The sequence below is a fragment of the Dama dama genome, chromosome 9 (genome assembly GCF_033118175.1).
Source record: "Dama dama isolate Ldn47 chromosome 9, ASM3311817v1, whole genome shotgun sequence".
NCBI lineage: Eukaryota > Metazoa > Chordata > Mammalia > Artiodactyla > Cervidae > Dama > Dama dama.
Genome location: NC_083689.1, coordinates 44,903,516 through 44,926,282, shown reverse-complemented (window position 1 = coordinate 44,926,282; position 22,767 = coordinate 44,903,516). Strand labels below are relative to the sequence as shown.

The window sequence follows — 22,767 nt, the reverse complement described above, 5'->3', positions numbered from 1 at the left end:
TATTGATGTATATTTTAAAGTTATCTATTAAGTAAGTTTAAATTGTTTTAGTTAAAAATGGTAAAACATTCAACTTAGATTTGCCTCATTTAAAAAGTGGTATGGTTCTTATCCCAAATTTCTGTTCTTCAGACACTAAAAAATTATTTATGTTCAGGGTATCACTGTTTAGAACCACCATTTCATGTGTTCTTATTCATATCACCAAACTGCAAATTGTACCCTGATAAATTAAATAACCACATATTTCATAGCAAAGACTTGCTGTTCAACATTTTATTTAGCTACTGCATACATGGCATGAACAATCTGGGAGGAAAATGCATGTGATCTAAGGTAATTATATGAGGATGTCTAATGGGGATGTTATGATTACAGATTATGGAAATGAATCCCAAGGTTAATTTTTAATGACTACTCCTTTCTATGTTAAACTCACAGCTTTTTAGAAGAGAGATTGTATGCTATTGGTCTAAGGTAAGAAAATCACCAGTATGTCCCATTTCCCAAGACCTTATGGAAAAAAATTCTTTTCCTGTCTAGTTAACCTATTCAAATCTATTCACATTTTTTTTTTCTTAAAATTATGTCCAAAATTCTATGCCAAAAGCAACAGGAAGCACCAACGAGAGCTTCCCTGTGGGATTTGTACTTCTTGGCTACTCTGAATTTCCCCAGCTAGAAATGGTTCTCTTCTGGATAGTGATCTTCTTATACACCATGATCATTCTCTCCAATGTGACTATCATCTTGCTGTCATACATGAGCCCTCAACTCTACACCCCCATGTACTTCTTTCTTAGCAATCTCTCTTTCTTGGATCTCTGTTTCACCACGACTGTTGTGCCCCAAATGTTGTTCAACTTGCGGGGGCCAGACAAGAGCATCACCTACACCGGATGCATCATTCAGCTGGGCATGGTGCTCTGTGTTGGTGCCACACAAGGTGGCATGCTGGTGGTGATGGCTTTTGACCGCTATGTTGCTATCTGCCAGCCCCTGCGCTATACTATCATCATGCATCCTCAGTTCTGTTGGAAACTGGTGCTTGTGTCTTGGCTGTCTGGACTGATCGAATCTGTTACCCAAACACCTATCACATTCCAGCTGCCGTTTTGTGCCCACCACTGTCTGGATGACTTTCTCTGTCAGGTTCCTTCTCTCATAAGACTGACTTGTGGAGACACTTCCACTCCTGAGTGGCAGATGACAGTCTCTGCTGTTTTCTTTACCATCTTGCCCATGGGGTTGATCCTGACTTCTTATGGCTACATAGCTCAAACTTTAGGTAAAATCCAATCTGAGGAGGGAAGACAGAAAGCCATTGCTACCTGCTCCTCCCACCTCACTGTGGTCTTCATGTTTTATGGGACAGTGGCCATGGTTTACACAGACCCTAAGAACCAATTTGCTTCAAGACATGGCAAGTTTGTCAGTTTCTTCTTCACTGTGGTCACACCATTGCTGAACCCTCTCATCTATACCCTGCGGAACAAAGAAGTGAAGAGTGTCTTGCAAAGACAGCTGAGGAAGGGCATCAGCATAAGAAAAAAAAAGAAACTGATCTTTTGAACCAGAATGTTCACAGTGCAGAAAATCATGACTTCCACTCTACATGAGAGTCTTTGAATTATTACTAAAATTGGGTGGATTTACTTCAAAGACAGTACTTTATGAGTTACTCTTTATTCCTACAATTTGCATGTCATTTTTGTAAAAATGTCTGTACAAAATTAATATTTTATTCATCTATTTAGTGTTCAAATATATTTGTCTAAGGAGATACACCATTTGTAGAATGAAATTTTGATGAATTTATCTTTCTTAAGCAACATATGCAGCATGAGCTAAAACATTTTAAAATTATAAGAACAATAAATTATAAATTATCTTTCATATATATTTTAAAATTGAAAAAATAAAAAGAAATGTTTATCATGAATTTTTTTAGATAAGCCTAAAGGGAGGAAAACTTTTCTGGAGTTTCCTTAAGTTCTTTCTACACATCCAGTCTTCCTTCTTTAATTTGACTATAAGAATGACATTTTGGGTATAAAGAAGAAATCTTACATGTACCTATTTTGCTATATTTTCCTTTTATTTACAATTTTTTTTTCAGGGTTGGGAAACTTTTTTATTTGTTTATTTTTTTCCATTTATTTTTATTAGTTGGAGGCTAACTACTTTACAATATTATAGTGGTTTTTGCCATACATTGACATGAATCAGCCATGGATTTACATGTGTTCCTCATCCCGATCCCCCCTCTCGCCACCCTCTCCATCCCATCCCTCTGGGTCTTCCCAGTGCACCAGCCCTGAACACTTGTCTCATGCATCCAACCTGGGCTGGTGATCTGTTTCACCCTTGATAGTATACTTGTTTCAATGCTGTTCTCTCAGAACATCCCCCCCTGGCCTTCTCCCACAGAGTCTAAAAGTCTGTTCTGTACATCTGTGTCTCTTTTTCTGATTTGCATATAGGGTTATCGTTACCATCTTTCTAAATTCCATATATATGTGTTAGTGTACTGTATTGGTCTTTATCTTTCTGGCTTACTTCACTCTGTATAATGGGCTCGAGTTTCATCCATCTCATTAGAACTGATTCAAATGAATTCTTTTTAATGGCTGAGTAATATTCCATGGTGTATATGTACCACAGCTTCCTTATCCATTCATCTGCTGATGGGCATCTAGGTTACTTCCATGTCCTGGCTATTATAAACAGTGCTGCGATGAACATTGGGGTGCACGTGTCTCTTTCAGATCTGGTTTCCTCGGTGTGTATGCCCAGCAGTGGGATTGCTGGGTCATATGGCAGTTCTATTTCCAGTTTTTTAAGGAATCTCCACACTGTTCTACATAGTGGCTATACTATTTTGCATTCCCACCAACAGTGTAAGAGGGTTCCCTTTTCTCCACACCCTCTCCAACATTTATTGCTTGTAGACTTTTGGATAGCAGCCATCCTGACTGGCGTGTAATGGTACCTCACTGAGGTTTTGATTTGCATTTCTCTGATAATGAGTGATACTGAGCATCTTTTCATGTGTTTGTTAGCCAGCTGTATGTCTTCTTTGGAGAAATGTCTGTTTAGTTCTTTGGCCCATTTTTTGATCAGGTCATTTTTATAAGATAAAACCATAGGCAGGTACCTCTGAGGTGTTTGAATAGAGGTGTTTAGGTACTCTTTTCCTATGAGAGAGATCTATAGATTTAATTCATACCTATTTTATTCTTTTTGTAATTACTAATACAAATTTCTTAAATATTTGGTCATATCTATTCTTCTACCCACGTAAGATGTGCTGTGCTGTGCTTAGTCACTCAGTCATGTCTGACTCTTTGCAACCCCATGAACTGTAGCCCGCCAGGCTCCTCTGTCCACGGGATTCTCCAGGCAAGAATACTGGAGTGTGTTTCCATACTCTCCTCCAGGAGATCTTCCCAATCCAGGGATTGAACCCAGGTCTCCCACATTGCAGGTGGATTCTTCACTGTCTGAGCCACCATATAAGATAAGGCTATTTAAAAATAAAATGGCATATTTTAAAAAAGTAATTTTCTCATGTATTCTCTGATAAAACAGAGAATCTTTCTTATAAAGTTGTACAAAAATAACTCAGCCAAAATCCAGGTGAATTTTTGCAAATGGACATCAAGTGTTAAATGGTAGTCTCAGCATTTTAGCACAATTAAGTTGAGTTGGTAATTTCCATTAAAGTGTATTGATCATTTTATAGGTACTTGTGCTATTAGGAATATCAAAGATAACACACAGTTACATGACATTTTAAGACATCTATTTTCTGATTTATCACAGTCTTTGCAATGTTCACAGTGATTCCCTAATGTCATTAGCAAGTTAGGTGGAACAGATGGAGTACTAGTGAATAGTGGAATGCCTAACACACACATAAAAGATGAAAGAGAGACTCAGCTGAAAATGTTTGATAAAGATGAGAGGGAAGGTTATACTTATTTGTGATGCTGTTAATCAAATAGTTTTCTTTTTAAACATTGTATGAAAAAGGGTGTTTCTTTCACAAGCCTAAGAATATTTCATAGAAGGAAAAATTATAGAAAACACTTTTGTTGCACTGTCAACTGATTCAATAAAGTGGTAGTGGTTTCTGTGTTTATTTTTTTCTTGTTTCTCTGGCATTCTTTCTTGCTTCCTTTCTATTCATTACCCTAATATCCAATCAATTTCCTTTATAAAAATAAGTTTTTAATTTATTCCTCTTCTTTCCATTTCAAAATATTTTCTTCTTCAATAATTATTCACTCTCTGTCAGTCTTGTTAGCTGTGAATATTGATGCCTTGAAGTGCATTTCATCACTGTCCAAATACAGAGTTTATATTAAAACTCACAAGGAGCAGATTCAGGGCTAAAATTTCTCAAGAGATAAAATTTGATTATTTTGATTTTTTTCAGACATAAACTTAGTAAGGAATATGTTTCAAGTGAGCATCTTCAAATGACCTGACTTTTTCTTCTTGAAAGGCTCAAAGGATTGGAAACAAACTCTGAATGGAAAAAAAAAATTAAAAAGACAACCCTGACATAATGCAGACTGACATATATCACCTCCAAAAATAGAATACAAATTATTTTTAAGCATTCAAAAATATTAACCAAGGTAGACAGTTTTCTGGGTCATAAAAGCAACCTGAAAATGTTAAAACACAAATCATACAGACTGTACTCTCTCAAATAATGAAATAAAACTGAAAATAAAAACAATATGTTTTTAAAATTTAGAGAAAAATCTGTAAGTATGTGGAAATTAGTATACATCTGAGTTAACTGAGGTAACAGGAGTCTCAAAGGAAAATGCCTAGAATAAAACTATCAGTCTTGTATGTAAATAAAGCTTAACTGTTTTTCAAGAGTAAAAGAAAACTTAGTTTAAAAACAGATTTTTCAGGAGATGGAGTCAAGATGAAGAAACAGGAGGACATGGAGTTTGTCTCTCACCGTAAGTACATCAATAATACATCAACTAATTAAACAGTTCTCACGGAGCACCTGCTGAACACTAGCAGAGGATCTCAGATACCTGAAATGACAAGCAAATCCCCACACATCTTGGTAGGAAAAATGAAAGAAAAAAGAAAAGAGGAAGCAACTACACCCTTGGGGGGAGCTGAAAGAGAGGAGAGGTTCCCTAACTCAGGGAAGCACCCTCACCTGTGGGGAGATCAACTGGGACAGAGAGGTAGCTTTAGTGACTTGGAAGAGAACATAGCAACCCTAAAACCTACATGGATGGTCCATGCCTCAACCCTGCACACTCAGCCTGAGTCTTGTTTCTGCTGGTGTGAAAGGGGCTGGATGCTGGAACATGGGATTCAGAAAGTGGGCCCAGGGAGGGGAAAACTGTTAGCTGCAAAGAGGTAGGAGTAAGGAACTCCAAAACCAGAAATTTCATGGAAGAAGCTTGAGCAGCTATTGAAGAAGGGTGCCATTGTTGAGTGGTGTGCAAGGCGCAGGGCTGCTGTTGTAGTCCCCTTCCCAAACTGTTGCCCCAGCCTCTGTTGGTATTAGGAGGCGTGCCAACCCGAGTAGGCTTTCTCACCCAGCTCACAACTGCTTCTTCCAGTCCCACAGGACCAGATGGGTTTGTGCACTTCACCCACCAATGCCTCCACCTCTGTCTACCTGTCTACTTGGGCAGGTGCCTGTGCTTCAGGCAGGCTCAGGAGCAGACATGTGTGAAGGAACACATACAGAAGTGGGGTTGAAACCACACCTGAGCACTAGGGGCTGTGCAACTAAGGAAGAAGAGCTAAAATCTCTGCTTATGGCTACAGGAGCTACAGATTTACCCCCTGTGTTGCTTTGTAGACTTAGCACCTGTGGAACTTCTGAATGCATGAGTGCTCCCAAAGCTGAGATGAGTCTAGTTGTAGCATCTGTGGGCTTTGTGAGCATGTATTCACTGAGAAAGAACTAGAACCATTTTCCCAAAAGGAAGCACCTAAAAGAGATTAAAAGGAAAAAGAACAGGGAAGAAAATTCTGTGGTTATCTCGGCTTCCTTCTTATTCGTTCAACACTTCAGCATCTATGTAACCAATTCCCTGTATTAAGTTTCCTCTTTTGAAAAAAAGATAGATTGTGTATTTATAACCATGCTACATCATAAGCTGTGTGAAGAAAAGACTTTCTTTTACCTCCACTATACTATAAACCCTAGTAAAGTACATGGTGTTTAATAAAATTATATGAATTGATTTTGTAGAATAATATAGAAAGTATTTCATTACTATTAATCATATTATATATAGTCATGCTCTTTCTGTACATAATTTTAATTATAAATATACTGATACATGCTTTTCAATAAAGTTAGATGTTTCCACCTACATTTTTGGCTTTTTAAGTTAATGTTTCATGCTGTTTTGTTTTGTGAGCTAGATTTATATATGTTTGTAAACAGTGCATATGGACCACACACACCTAAATATGTACTATGTATTCAGTCATCATAGGTCATTTCTTAAGTGTATTATCACAGTGATTCATTCCTGTGTATCATTCCTGTGTTCACTTCCTAACTACTGTTTTCTTTGGTCCAAATATTACTTAATATAAATCTCTGATTCTTTCTTTCATTTTCATTGTTTTTAGGGTGAGGATGACTCTCCCTAGTCAGACAGGGAACTCCCACCATCATGCCTACATTCCAATGGACCCCCAGCACATTTATTACTTTTCCGTGATGCGCATGCACATGTAAACATACTTGCACTCTTCAACTATGCAAAACAACTTACTAAGCTATGAGACATATGTTCATAAAAAGACTTCATTTTATATAAAATTTTAACTGAAATACAAAATTCATAGTAAAATATGCAAAAGCATTGGTTATGTATGTAAATAAACACAAAGTATATATACTCATTTATTCACTACTTGAATAAATAAGGAAAGTATTACCAACATTCAGAAATTCTACTCAGGTGCCATTTAGTCACCAAAAACAATTAGAATCCTGACTTCTAACTTGGATTTCTAAGTGGCACACTTTGGCATGTACTCTGTACAGATATTTGTTCATCTGAGTGTATGCTAGAGGAAATGACAAGGCAGTCTGCATGTGTATCTCACAACCTTTTTGTCCCATTGTCAGCCCTGCAGAGGATGACAGTTGTGGCAACTGACTGTTAATCTTTTTCTCCAAGACTGGTTATCAACTAGGGAATAGTCCTCAATAGCTCTCATTCCAGACCACTGACTTTCTTGATATTGGGAGCATAAAACTTGGGAGTAGTGACGCTTGTTTATCAAATAATGAATTTAAGGAAAGCATAGTAATCATTGGTAAATTATTTTGTAATTTTAAATATTCATCTTATGAGAAAAACATTAGTGACTTCTTGACAAGATAGATTTGTTAAGCAATGAAATAATATACATCCATTTTTAAAAGAGTAATTTTTAATAACGTCTTAAATATGCATGTTGGAGTGGTAAACAGGAAAATCAATATTAATCAGCAAAGAACAATTTTACAGAAAAGAACCACAAAATAGTGTATCCCCGCAACTCACTCCAATATTCTTGCCTGGAGAATTCCATGGACAGAGGAGTCTGATGGGCTACAGTCCATGGAGTTGCAAAGAGTTAGACATGACTAAGCGATTAACACTTCTACTTTCACTACAAACTGCATGAACTTGAGAAGGTCAACTTCTTGTGCTAAGTATCAGCTTCTTTATATATATGTAAAATTTTATATAAATGTTATTGCTTTAAATAATTATATATAATTTATGTTAACATGAATTGTATTATAATATAAATATTTTATGTAACTATATAAAAAAAAATAGTGTATCCCCCAAATAATTCCTTCACCAATGTAGAAATACTTACAATAACTATCTTTCTTTTAGTTATAAAGAGAGAGAACTTGCCTTAGAAAAATATTTAAACCAGTAAAATTTTCTTATATTGATAAACACAGAAATATATCTGAAGAAAAAGAAAAAAATATATTGTATCTTTTAATTGTTTCTAGATTACTCTAGGAGCAAAAATATGGAGCAAAAATAAGACAGAATATATAAAGACTGGAGCCTAATAAAAAGTCATCTCCACACATAACTCTAATAGGTTACTGACGTTTCACAACTCAGGATTTTTACATAGAATCACTGAGAATATTATTGTTCCAACAAATCCTTCCCCTTATCCAGTTAGGTGATATCATGCTGAGCCAATTATTTCTATGAAGAGTCCAGACACTAAGAATAGTGAATTGTCCATATTCCCTGGGACTCAGTTAGGTATCTGATTCTAGACATTGACTCTTTAATCCAAAATGAACTGTGGGTCCTGGGGTCAATAATAATGATGATGGTGGTGATGATAGTAGCTCAAACAAGCACAGTGAGCCAGGAAAGAAGTCTTTTTATATTACACACTAATGCTTATACAGATAAAGAAACTGAATCACAAAGAGGTTAACTTACTACGTGCTTAGTTGCTCAGTCGAGTCTGAATCTTTGAGACCCTATGGACTATAGCCTGCCAGGTTCCTCTTTCCATGGGGACTCACCAGGCAAGAGTACTGGAGTGGGTTGCCATGCCCTCCTCCAGGGGATCTTCCCAACCCGGGGATCAAACTCAGGTCTTCCATGTTGCAGGTGGATTCTTTACCCTCTGAGCCACCAGGGAAGCCCAACTCACTGAACCCAAAGCCAAAGGTGGTAAAGTTGGGGTTGCAATGCTTATCTGTGCTCTAAAATATGGAATACTCCCTCTACTACTAATGATGATGTTAACCAATGCTAACCAAAACCCTGCTCAGTGTGGAAAATATTTAACAAGTAAAACAAAATCAACATCAATGTTTCTAAGATGATCTAATGTCATTTTGTTGTGTTTCTCGTTTGTTTTATTCTTTCAATCATACATACTGCTTTAATACACAAAGACATATGACTTATTTCTAGAAGAATACCATGCTGTTAATTTACCACAAGGTGGCAGAAAGATAATGATCAGATGACAAAAGCAAGCCTTCCTTTAGCTCAAAAGGTAAAAGTCACAGACTCAGACAATCTCTGGTGTAAGAAGTTTCTCCCTCTTCTTGATTTTTTAAATTGTCTTAATAAGACAGAAAACAGTATATATCCTGCACAATAATTGGGACATTGTTGCTGTTTAGTCAATACATCATGTCCAACTCCTCTGCGACCCCATGAACTATAGCCTGTCAGTCTTCTCTGTCCATGGGATTTCTCAGGCAAGAATACTGGAGTGGGTTGCTACTTCCTTCTCCAGGGTATCTTCTCAAATCAGGGATCAAATCCACATCTCCTGCATCTCCTGAATTAGCAGGTGGATCTTTACTACTGAGTCATCTGGGAAGCCCAGCTTATTTACAAAGACAGATATCCCAGAAATTTAAAAATCTGGAATTCAAACACCAATGAGTTTTACTACAAGCCTGTGATCTTAAGGTCACTCTAATTTGCAGCTGAAATTAGTGTATGCATTGGAATGAATTTAAAAAATATATTTAAATGAAAAGAGGAAATAAAACTTATAAAAAGCAATCAGTTCAAGAGCTGAACTGTCACTTATCAGGTATACACAAAGGCAGAACTATGAACATTTTAATAAAAACTGCTGGAACACAGAAAGTGTTCACCTACTACCATTTAAGCATGAGGAGGATACCAGGCACCTAATTAATGCCCCTAAAGCTATCCCAGGGGCTTCCTAGGTGGCTTGGTAGTAAAATAATCCATTTGCCAATGCAGGACATGCAGGAGCCGCTGGTTCCATTCCTGGAGCATGAAGATCCCCTGGAGGAGGAAATGGCAATACACTCCAGTATTCTTGCCTGGGAAATCCCATGGATAGAGGAACCTAGAGGACTATAGCCCACTGGATCACAATGAGTTGGACATGACTGAGTGACCACATGTACAGCTATCCCATCACCCAGGATTAACAGGCAATGCTTTCCTGGAATCAATGTTTTATGGACATATAATTGCAATAGATTGTAAGAAGTATATACTGCTATTTGGAGAGGTTTTAGTGAATTTGAGTCCCACATTTAGCTACCAAGTAGTGTGAATCACCACACCTTGGTTGGTGACTACCTACTGGCTGATTCAGCTTGCTCTAACAGGCTGTTGCAAGGGATCCAACCAGTCCATTCCAGAGGTCAGTCCTGGGTGTTCACTGGTAGGACTGATGCTAAAGCTGAAACTCCAATACTTTGGCCACCTCATGTGAAAAGTTGACTCATTGGAAAAGACCCTGATGTTGGGAGGGATTGGGGGCAGGAGGAGAAGGGGACGACAGAGGATGAGATGGCTGGATGGCATCACCGACTCAATGGACATGAGTTTGAGTAAACTCCGCGAGTTGGTGATGGACAGGGCGGCCTGGTGTACTGTGATTCATGGCGTCGCAAAGAGTCAGACACGACTGAGCGACTGAACTGAACTGACTGAACAGGCTGTTGAATTCCCAAGACATTAGTAAGGCTACAAATCAAACAAAAACCAAGAAACAAAAATTCTTCTGTTGTTTGGCACTGTGACTGTCTTTTTAAATGCTCAGTGGAATATGACAGAAGTAATATACTCACAAAAAGAAAAGTCAGTGGTACATTAGGGCTTCCCAGGTGGCCCCAGTGGTAAAGAACCTGCCTGCCAATAGGAGACATAAGAGATACGGGTTCAATACGTGGGTCAGGAAGATTCCCTGGAGGAGGTCATGGCAACTCACTCCAGTATTTTTGCCTGGAGAATCTCATGGAAAGATGAGCCTGGTAGGCTACAGTTCATGGGGTCAAAAAGAGTCAGACATGGCTGAAGTGACCCAGATGGCACACATACAATAGGGGTAGGAGTAATAGTTACTGGCACAGTGGAGAGAGGAAAATCTGTAATACCTATATAAAACCAGTCAGGATTTGGATAATATTACAATCATTCAAGATGGAACAATTATCTGCACAATGTTGATATTAAAGGAGAAATAAAAATACAGATTAGGTAAAAAAACAACCTTCGAAAAGGAAAACCAAATGCAACATCATCGTAGGTACTTTGAAGAACTCTCTGATATGCATGATAAAGATGTCCTCTTAATGTTGCCAGAAAGAAACTCACTAAAGAGGAAAATAAATAAAAGTCAAAACAGATATCTATTTCCAAAGCCAATTTCATTGCATTAAATTGAAATTCCGGAGAGATATAAAGTGACCAGACACAGACAACTGTTTCTTATTCATCTTTCTGGCACTCATGATTAGGAAAGAATTCTTATTTATACAATTTATGACATTACTCAATACTTAAGTTTCAGTAATCAAATTGCTCAGTGATGACAACTTTAAGACAACACCGACACGGTCCCCTCAGATATTTACTGTGCATGGTGTAGTTTTGGGTTATACTACACGGCTAACAATGAAAGAGGGAAAAGATACTTACATATATATATGAGAAAGTCTGCATCTGTGCTGGAAAGAAATCTAAACATTAACCCTTCATTAAGCGTGATGGAATTTGAGATTCCAGAAATGAATGTGATTTACTTATTTCTACCAAATGAAGAAGGGGATTCCTAGACAGTGTATTAAAAAGTAGAGACATCACTTTGCCAACAAAGGTGGTGGTGGTTTAGTTACTCGGTCATGTCTGACTCTTGTGACCCCATGGACTGTAGCCTGGCTCCTCTGTCCATGGGATTCTCCAGGCAAGAATACGGGAGTGGGTTGCCATTTCCTTCTCCAGCTGACAAAGGTCCATATGGTCAAAGCTTAGGTTTTTCCAGTAGTAATGTACAGGTGTGAGAGTTGGCCCATAAAGAAGGCTGAGCAATGAAAAATGGATGCTTTTAAATTGTGATGCTGGAGAAGACTCTTGAGAGTCCCTCGGACTGCAAGGATATGAAACCAATCAACTATAAAGGAAATAAGCCCTGACTATTCATTGGAAGGATTGATTCTGAAGCTGAAACTCCAATACTTTGGCCACCTGATGTGAAGAGCCGACTCATTGGCAAAGACCCTGATGCTGGGAAAGACTGAAGGCAAAAGGAGAAAGGGGTGGCAGAAGATGAGATGGTTAGATGCATCACTGACTCGATGGATATGAATGTGAGCAAACTCTGGGAAATAATGAAGGACGGGGAAGGCTGGTGTGTTGCAGTTCATGGGGTCGCACACAGCTGGACACGACTTAGGGAATGAACAACAAAAACCAAATGAACAAATTAAAAAGCTGCTTGTTTCACTTTTCATAATCACTGTGGCAACAAATATCTTCTTTGTGTCTAACATGTGAGTATAGGATAGCAACAAAGTAACAGCAATAAGTGTGCTTCCATGTTTTTTGTATTGGTGTCTTTGGAAGATGTCAATAAAACTTTTGAGTACACTGTAGAATATGCCAAAGAAAATTTAGATGACTTAATGGACTATGTTGAAGAAGCTTATGCCATGAAAAGCATGGCCAAGAAAGAAGACCAGAAGCTCCAAGACTTCCACTAGAAACTTGGAATCGTTGTACATAAGTACTGAGTGGCTGCAGGATAAACAAATCAGTGGAAGACTGACATGGCAGATTTCAAAAACTGATGATTATTGCATCACCCTTCAATTCAGGGATTTATTAAAGTTTTAAAAAAAGAAACAGCAAGACTATAAAGAAATTATAGCACAGGTTCTTGGTCATCACACTAAAATATGGACATAAATTTCTTAATGGTACTGACAAAATCAAACTTGTGTAATGAGAAATTGTTAACAGATACAAAAAAAGTATCAAGCAAATAATCAGGTTGATAGACACTTAAGAGCAACTGATCATTGCCCTAAGATTAACCCTGCCAAAATTCATGAGGAGGAACAAGAATAAATGTGAAATTCAAAATTTATCATAAATTATAGTAAAAATTAAGGTAATGAAAATTTTAACAATTTGAAATGTTTATATTATTTAGTGAATCATAGGCCAAATATCTCAATGAACATACTGAACAAAACCTAATTTCAAGGGCCTTTTTGTCATAGAACAAATATCTCAGTGGACATTTTGGACAGGATCAAATATTAAGGACATTTTAGGGCAGCCCAAATGCCAATATTTTGAACAGGACTAAATGTCCTGAAAAATGCTTATGGTTTATGCTAGAGACGCTATTTCACAATAAATGAGAATTCAACTCAAAGTATGAATGTGTTGTGATGTGTTATTAATGTCTACATTTAAATAATTATAATGTTGAAGGGAAGGGTGTTAATGATTCCAAATCACACCATGTTTTACAATAAGCTCCACATTAACAAGAATGTTGGTTCAGCTCAACAGAGTCACTCAGTCATGTCCAACTCTTTGAGACCCTATGGACTGCAGCAAGCCAGGCTTCCCTGTCCATCACCAACTCCTGGAGCCTACTCAAACTCATGTCCACCAAGTCGGTGATGCCATCTAACAATCTTGTCCTCTGTTGTCCCCTTCTCTTCCTGCCTTCAATCTTCCCCAGCATCAGGGTCTTTTCCAATGAGATAGTTCTTCACATCAGGCGGCCAAAGTATTGGAGTTTCAGCTTCAGTATCAGTCCATCAGTCCATCCAATGGATATTCAGGACTAATTTCCTTTAGGATGGACTGGTTGGATCTCCTTGCAGTCGAAGTGACTCTTAAGAGTTTTCTCCAACACCGCAGTTCAAAAACATGATTTCTTAGGCACTCAATTTTCTTTATGGTCCAACTCTCACATCCTTACATGACTACTGGAAAAATCATGGCTTTGACTAGATGGACCTTTGTTGGCAAAGTAACGTCTCTGCTTTTTAAAATGCTCTCTAGGTTGGTCATAACTTTTCTTCCAAGGAGCAAGCGTTTTTTAGTTTCATGGCTGCAGTCACCATCTGCAGTGATTTTGGAGCCCCCCAAAACAGTCTCTGTTTCCATTGTTTCCCCATCTATTTGCTATGAAGTGATGGGACCAGATGCTATGATCTTAGTTTTCTGAATGTTGAGTTTTAAGCCAAAGGCTTCACATTCCTTTTTCACTTTCATCAAGAGGCTCTTTTGTTCTTTTGTCCTTTCTGCCATAAGGGTGGTGTAATCTGCATATCTCAGGTTATTGATATTTCTCCTGGCAATCTTGATTCCAGCTTGTGTTTTATCCAGCCAAGCATTTCTCATGATGTACTCTGCATATAAGTTAAATAAGCAGGGTGACAATATACAGCCTTGAAGTACTCCTTTCCCAATTTGGAACCTGTCTGTTGTTCCACGTCCAGTTCTAACTGTTGCTTCTTTCAGATTTCTCAGGAGGCAGGTAAGGTGGTCTGGTATTCCCATCTCTTGAAGAATTTTCCAGTTTGTTGTGATCCACACAGTCAAATGCTTTGGTGTAGTCAATAAAGCAGAAGTAGATGTTTTTCTGGAACTGTCTTGCTTTTTCAGTGATCCAGCAAATGTTGCCAATTTCATCTCTGGTTCCTCTGCATTTTCTAAACCCACCTTGAAAACCTGGAAGTTCATGTTTCACGTGCTGTTGAAGCCTCGCTTGGAGAATTTTGAGCGTTGTTTTACTAGCATGTGAGATGAGTGTAATTGTGTGGTAGTTTGAACACTCTTTGGCATTGCCCTTCTTTGGGACTGGAATGAAAACTGACCTTTTCCAGTCCTGTGGCCACTGCTAAGTTTTCCAAATTTATTGTCATGTTGAGTACAGCACTTTCACAGCATCATCTTTCAAGATGTGAAATAGCTCAACTAGAATTCCATCACCTCCACTAGCTTTGTTCGTAGTGATGCTTTCTAAGGCCCACTTGACTTCTCATTCCAGAGGTCTGGCTCTAGGTGAATGATCACACCTTCATGATTATCTGGGTTGTGAAGACCTTTTTTGTACAGTTATTCTGTGTATTCTTGCCACCTCTTTTTAATATCTTCTACTTCTGTTAGGTCCATACCATTTCTATCCTTTATTGAGCCCATCTTTGCATGAAATGTTCCCTTGGTATCTGTGATTTTCTTGAAGAGATCTTTAGTCTTTCCCATTCTACTGTTTTCCTCTGTTTCTTTGCATTGATCACTGAGGAATGCTTTCTTACCTTTCCTTGCTATTCTTTAGAACTCTGCATTCAAATGGGTGTATCTTTCCTTTTCTCTTTTGTCTTTAACTTCTCTTCTTTTCTCAGCTATATGTTGTTTATACAGACTTTATTTGAATAAAGAGAAAAATTCATTGAAACAGACTATGAGCAACTATTACATATTGCAAATTTTAGGTATTGAAAAAATATAAATGAATAAAACATGTTTTGCTTACATAAGACATGCTGAATCTGTAGAAATGTTGAAAGTAATTGCTTTCCAATTACCAATGTCATTTTTGTTGCCATAATTAATTTTAGGTAACATACTGCAGCCATGAAATCAGAAAATGATTGCTTCTTGGCAGGAAAGTGATGACAAATCTAGACAGTGTGTTGGAAAACAGAGACATCACTCTGCGGACAAAGGTCCATGTAGTCAAGGCTGTGGCCTTCTCAGTGGTCATGTATGGTTGTGAAAGCTGGACCATAAAGGAAGTGGAGTGTCAAAGAATTGATGCCTTCCAACTGTGGTGCTGGATAAGACTCCTGAGAGTCTCTTGGACAGCAAGGAGATCAAACCAGTGAATCTTAAGGGAAATCAACCCTGAATACTCATTGAAAGGACTGATGCTGAAGCTCCAGTATTTTGGTCACCTGATGTGAACAGCTGACTCATTGGAAAAGTCACTGATGCTAGGAAAGATTGAGTGCAGAAGGAGAAGAGGAAATCAGAGGATGAGATGGCTGGATAAGATGCAATGAACGTGAACTTAGGTACACTTTGGGAGATGGTGAGGGCCTGGGAGGTCTGGTGCTGCAGTCCATGGGGTTACAAAGAGTTGGACATGACTTGGTGACTGAACAGCCACAACAATGATTGCATGCTTATTATTAGCATGGCTCCATGTTGAGTACATTTACTGGAATATCTGAAAAACATGATTTTTATAAGTTCATAAGTCAATACTACTTGGGGGTCATAAGACTACCTTACAATCTTACTATCTCTACGCTGTTCATATATTGGCCTGCTTTCCAAAATGCCTTTCTTCTCTTCTCAAATTTTTAACAATCCTTCCTGTTCTTCCTCAAACAAAAACTCTCCTTGATTTTAAATACAGTGAGAAAATAGAAGCAGTCAGAAGAGAACTTACATGTATCACACAATCAGACAACGAACTGGCAAGGCTCACAGGAAAGATCAACCTCTCCACTTTTAAACTACTTTCTGTGCTCTCTTTCACTCCCAAACGATATTCCTCTAGAAGAAACTTTCTTTATTTTTTGGCTATCATCAATTTACTGTATGTATACAGTTATTTCATAAACACCTCTGTAAAATCTCCCAACAACAAAAAAACACATTGATATCATATATCCTTCTAGCTTCTACTCCGTATGTCTGATATCATCTGAAAAAAGACAAACTGCATTTATACTCTAATATACTCATCTTGTCCTCTTATTGTCCCTATATTTTATCATGAAACTTCTCTGAGCACAAATTCATTGAAATTGCTCTCATTAAGTTTGAAAGTCGTCTCCATATTGCCAAATTCAATGGTAAACCCTTTGCTTTTGTACTTTAGCAAGAATCTGTGCTTGTTGCATTTGAATACATTCTCCATCTTTGAATGATTTCTTCATCTGTATCTAAAATATTACTTCTTAGTCCCTACTTTTGTCTCACTAGCTTCCTGCTGAGCACAGATGCTTTATGTCTCAGTCTCAAACCTCTACTTCTGCCTAAGTAATTCCAACTCATTTTAAGTCTATAAATATTTTTTTTCTACTCTGAAGACTACCAGAGGTAAACCTTCAGTTCAAAACTCTAATGTGAACCCCAAGTACTTCACATATCTCGTAGGCATTTCAACAGAGTCTCAGGAGCTGAATTCTTGATTTCTCCTATTGAAACTTGCCACTCTAGAAGTTTATAAGATTCAGTAAACAGAAATATTTTCTTTTTACCTGAGACCAAACTATTGAGTTATCTTTTATTCCACACCATTTCCTAACAGTAATTCTTTCCAGAAGCTTACCTGTATTGTGTCACTATCCTATTCAATCCCACTTTGTTGTTCATTTGAAGCCTCCTAAGTTATCTTCCTGTATCCAACCTAGTTCCCTGCTCTATTCTCCAAAATATAGACATGGTGATCCTTGTAAAAATGTACATCTTACCAAGTTATACTTTTAAGGAAAATTCTTTAAGAGCACTTTATCTCACTGTAAACAAAACCAAAAATGCTTTCAAAACCTTTTATTGAATCACCCAGATGTGGGCTATATAAATTTTCTTCCCATATACTTCAGTTTTCCTGGAATTCTGATGTTAACATGAAAGGAAGCATGGCAGAATTCGATGTTAAAGAGTAGAGTGTACTCAATTTGAGAAGGAATGTAGTGCTCAGACATTTTATAAATTCACACTAGTTCACCTCAGCTCATCCACTGTTAATTATGATCTTCTACTTCAAAGTCATTGTTTTTAGCACAAGTGCTACAAAAATGATCATAGAGTTTCTAATTCACTGGGGCAAATCTAATGATTAAAGACTGGACTAAAATTGTGCTTTGTCTTCTTAGTCATTTGGAACCACTATTTTTATATTGATTGAAAAATAATCACAGCATTTTTGACACCAAAATTTTGTAGCTTTTAAAAAAATTAATTTATTTTAATTGGAGGCTAATTACTTTGCAATATTGTAGTGGTTTTTGCCATACATTGACATGAATCAGCCATGTGTGTACATGTGTTCCCCGTCCTGAACCCCCCTCCCGCTTCCCTACCTATCCCATCCCTCAGGTCATCCCAGTGCACCAGCCCTGAGCACCCTGTCTCATGCATCGAACATGGACTGGCTGTCTATTTAATTTTGTAGCTTTGGAAATTTTTTTGGTTGCTTGACCACATGCTCAGTCATTCAGTTGTGTCCAGCTCTTTATGACCCCATGGACCATAGCTCACCAGGCTCCTCTGTCCATGGGATCCTCCTGGCAAAAATACTGGAGTGGGTTGCCATTTCTGTCCCTAGGGCATCTTCCCAACTCAGGGATCAAACCTGCATCTCCTGCATTCTCTGCATTATCAGGTGGATTCTTTATCATTGAGCCAACTGGGAATCCCACTTGACCATGAGGCAAGTGTGAAGGGAACTAATAAGCATTGTTTTGAACTCTAATATCTGCTCTTTTTTCCCCCGCTAGAGTTAAGAACTAAGATCAGAGGAATTCTTTAACTTACTTACTGCATTGTTTTTGATAGTTTGATAAAAAAGGTGATGTATAACTAATAAAATATTTTGGTTTCCTTCTTCTGGGAGGAAAAAATCAGCCACAGTAAATCCTTTTAATTGCCAAAAATAAAAAATCGTTCAGAGCTGACCGGATAGTCTCTTGTGGGACAGAACACACTGGCGATGCTATTAGGGAAAACTGTTCCCAGATTATTGAATCTCTAAGCAACATTTGTGGATGCTTTCTGTACAGATAAGCATTGTATGAATATCTTTTTAAATGCCCCCATGACATCCTTGTTTCTGAGGCTGTAGATGAGAGGATTGAGCATGGGTGTGACAATGGTATAGAAGGCTGATACTACCTTGTCCTGCTCCGGGGTGTGAAATGACTGGGGCAATACATAATTGTAGAAGGCTGCCCCATAGAAAATACTAACTATAGTTAAGTGGGATGAACAAGTTGTAAAGGCTTTTTTCTTGCCCTCGACAGAGCGCATGCGGTAGACAGTGAGTAAAATTCGAGAATAGGATGTTGAGATAATAGATAAGGGGATGAGCAACATAAGCACACAGCAGATGTACATCAAGGTTTCATACTGGGATGTGTCAGCACAGGCCAATCTGAGAATTGCTGGAATCTCGCAGAAGAAATGTTCGATGCTGTGGGAATGGCAGTAGGAAAAATTCATGGTGAGAGGGGTGAGCAGAAAGCCATCCAGGGATCCACCAAACCAGGCACCAGCAGCCAGAAGAAGACACACTCTGCGGTTCATCAGGGCCGGGTACCTAAGAGGGTTGCAGACAGCCACATAGCGGTCATAGGCCATGAGGCCCAACAGGAACAACTCTGATCCAATCATGGTCACATAGAGGAAGATCTGAATGCCACAGGCCACGAAAGAAATGGTCTTCTCTTTAGAAACCATGTCGACCAGGAGTTTTGGGACAGTGGTACAAATGAAAAGGGTGTCCATTATGGACAGTTGGCTGAGCAGAAAGTACATGGGTGTATGGAGGCGACGGTCCACGTGAATCAAGAATATCATGACCAAATTTGCAGTTACAGCGACCACAAAAATAATCAAAATAACTGCAAAGACAATCCCTATAGTTTTACTGTTTAGCAAAAGCCCCAGGAGAACAAAGTCAGAGAAAGAAGTTCTATTCTTCATTGACATTTCCTACAACAGCTCCAGGGGAAAGGAAGCCACGAATACCAGGGGAAAGAAGGAGAGGAAAACACTTCTTGTAAGTGAGAAATTCACAATGGCGATGACACCTCAGAGATTACTGGTTCAGGTAAAATTTTCCAAATTATAACGCTAGAGAAAAAAAAAAAAGACTAAGAGACACATCATAAATCAATAACCCTAGATCTATTCTTTTTCTTTTTGGTGAACAACACTTTTTATATTGTATTCATGTTTATGTTGCAATACATAGGTTTTGCTATTTGCTAATTGCATAATAAATTGGTATTTGCTATATCTGGATTAGAGTTTTAATTTACCTATCTTATTTATTCTGAATTTTTGGCCCTCAGAATCTTGTTTTTTGTCTCATAGTAGGGCTAAGTAAATACTGGTTGGAGGATAGAATGATTGATCATTGATTATTGTTTGGGTGTCTAAAGGTGAGTAAAATGAATAATTTAGGATGTGAAGGGTGTAAAGAAAACAACAGCAGCAACAACAAAAACCCCTTCATGTCTTTTCTACTCTCAATACTTTCATTTCTGACATTTCTGGTTACCAAATTTGCATGATTTTCTCCCCTTACCAAACAATTTCCAACTCTACAGTTACTAGTTTGGTGTCTTACAACTTAATTCAATTCTCACACTATCTACCTGTGTAACAGTCTAATACCCTACAGGTTAAGTGTTCAGTCCCATAAGACTGACCCCACCTCAAATGCCATTCACATGGTACAGGTCACCTCCAGTGTTTCTAAACTACTGGCCATCTATTGGAGTTTCCCATGATTCCTTCCATGAAATCAATTACATTTTCTAGAGTGTTTCACAGAGCTCAGGAAAACCTTTTACTTACAAAATTGTTGAGTATCTAACTCAGGAACAATCCACGTGGAAGAAATATATGAGGCAAAATATGTATTAAGAAGACTCCATTAGTCATTGGTGATTAAACATACCTAACACCTATCTCCCTTGGAAATGTAAGAGGTAGAAATTTAAAAGTTCAAAACCTCTAATGGCATGATTACTTTCCTGGTAACTGGCCCCCATCTTTAGGGTTTTGCATAAGTAAACTTACTCACCATAATTTCAGATTTGGCTGGAAGGGATTACTTATAAATAACCAAAGACATCTGCAAGGCTGTTTTCATTTAGGAAATTCTGGCCATATTAAGATCTCTGTGACAAGAACAGGGACAAAGACCAAATATATACTTCTTATTATACATCACAATAACACAAAGTGTTAAAAAATCTATTAGGGCATCACAAATAAAAAAGTTTATGCTGTCTTATTTTCCAAGGTTTTTTAGGTATGCTCTCCCACCATCTACTTACTCTTTCTTCCATTCTTTCAGTCTGATCTCAGCAAAGCAAAGTGATCCTGAGTAATCTACATCAGACTAGTTCACTTTATGCTCAAAACCTGCTATGGAACTTCATCTACCATTTCAAGGCCAATCATACTGTGATACTCACACCCTCTGAGGTCATTCTCTTCCATCTCCAACGCATTTGTCCTGGTGCTGTAGCTCATATGACCTTCTTGCTGATCCTTTGTTCCCACTTTGTGGGAATTTCCCAGCCCTAGTCTTTTGCTTCTGCCTTAATTTGGGGCTTGGGCTCCTCCTCACAACTGTATGTGGTCATTCCCTCATGTATTTCAGACCTCTCCTCAAAATCCAGCTTCTCAGCAGGATCTATTTTGTAGGACTTGATGACTTTGCATATTTAATATTCCTTACCATTCTATGTAATACATATTCATTATTGGCTTTTTCTCCCGTGCACTAGACAGTAAGGTCAGTATGAGCAAGGATATTTGCTTATTTTGTTCACTGTGTGCTTCCAAATTAGAAAATGTTATCTAGCACCTGGTAATTTTTTTGAATATTTAAATGATGATTATTAGCATGTGCAGTCCATAAAATGCATATATTTTTTGCTTTTTAAGATAATCCATTTTTAGTAGAATTTTTTTAAAGTTCACCCAAGTGTGTTCTGTAACATGTGCTGATGTGAAATAAAAACTTAAATACCTTGCCCTCTGTTTATCTTCAACAAAAAATAACATCATCATAAAGTAGGATTCACCCACATTTTATATAAGAAACTTATTGCTAAGAAACAGAAATATATAAAAAAAAATCTTAGAGCAATACAAATTTTACATATAAATCATTGAGCATTAATGCATACAAATTTGAGATAATCATTCTCTGTGCCATAAAATCAACATTCTTTTAGAAAAGGGAACTCACCTCTTTATCTCTCCTCTGAATAAGATTAGTTGTCACAGTTATTCATTCATTGTCTCAAATATTGTGTAAAAGATAACTATAGCTTCAGATGCTATTATACATGCAGAAATTTTATTGTAGATGTTAATAATACAGTTTGAACTCATCTTAAGTTCTACTGGTAAAAACCACAGAAAATCATTATGAGTGATTTTTCTTAGCAGCAAACTTCCATGCATTGTCAGAAAAACTGCATGTTAAAAATGTACTATTGATTCCATATTTTATTAAATTAATGTCTGTAGTAGATTTCCATTAATATTAAATACAACCAACTATGAAAGGCAGAATAATGTTCCCACCCCAACTCAACAATCCCTCTGTCCTAATCCTCAGCCCAGAAGTATGTTCCCCTACTTGGCAAAAGAGACATTTCAACTGTGATTAAGTTAGGGATGGCCACAAAAGGAAATTATTCTGGAGTGTCCCATTGTGCTTAATCTACACACAAAGGTTCTTACAAGGGAGAAGTAGGAAAGAGAGAGGCAGGAACCGGAGGATGAGATGTAACATTACGAACAGCATTGAACATGAAGCGATTCAAATGCTGGCTTTGAAAGTCACAGGGACCATGAAACAAGGAATTGACTGATCTCTAGAATTTGAAAAATCCTAGGAAATGGAACCTCCCCAAACACTTTTCAGAAAGAAGCATAGCTCTCCTGACATCTTAACTTTAGCCCAGTTTTTTACTTGTGGCCTCCAGAACTCTAAGATAATAAATTTGTGTCATTTTAAGTCACTTAATTTGGTATATTTGAATAGTAGCAATAAGAAACTAATATACTTAATATTTTTTATCAGATTTTGAACATGAGTATAATTAAAGCATGCTGTTAATAATAAAATAGCGAGCACCCATGCAGTACTTACTCTGTACCAGGAATCTTTCTACGTGCTCTAACGTTTTGATGCAATCTC

At 37.6% G+C, this 22,767-nt stretch overlaps 2 protein-coding genes across 2 annotated transcripts; one reads left to right on the top strand and one right to left on the bottom strand.

Annotated features, from left to right (window-relative positions):
* Positions 1 to 600: 600 nt before the first annotated feature.
* Positions 601 to 1,572, top strand: LOC133062866 (olfactory receptor 2H1-like). The gene has a single exon (XM_061152226.1). The coding sequence runs from the start codon at positions 601 to 603 to the stop codon at positions 1,570 to 1,572; it is 972 nt and encodes a 323-aa protein (XP_061008209.1).
* A 16,994-nt stretch (positions 1,573 to 18,566) lies between these two features.
* Positions 18,567 to 19,526, bottom strand: LOC133062865 (olfactory receptor 2T11-like). The gene has a single exon (XM_061152225.1). The coding sequence runs from the start codon at positions 19,524 to 19,526 to the stop codon at positions 18,567 to 18,569; it is 960 nt and encodes a 319-aa protein (XP_061008208.1).
* Positions 19,527 to 22,767: the final 3,241 nt, after the last annotated feature.

Bases quoted from the DNA above. Each gene is read 5' to 3' on its own strand.
- LOC133062866 (XM_061152226.1), top strand. From the start codon at position 601: ATGCCAAAAGCAACAGGAAGCACCAACGAGAGCTTCCCTGTGGGATTT.
- LOC133062865 (XM_061152225.1), bottom strand. From the start codon at position 19,526: ATGTCAATGAAGAATAGAACTTCTTTCTCTGACTTTGTTCTCCTGGGG.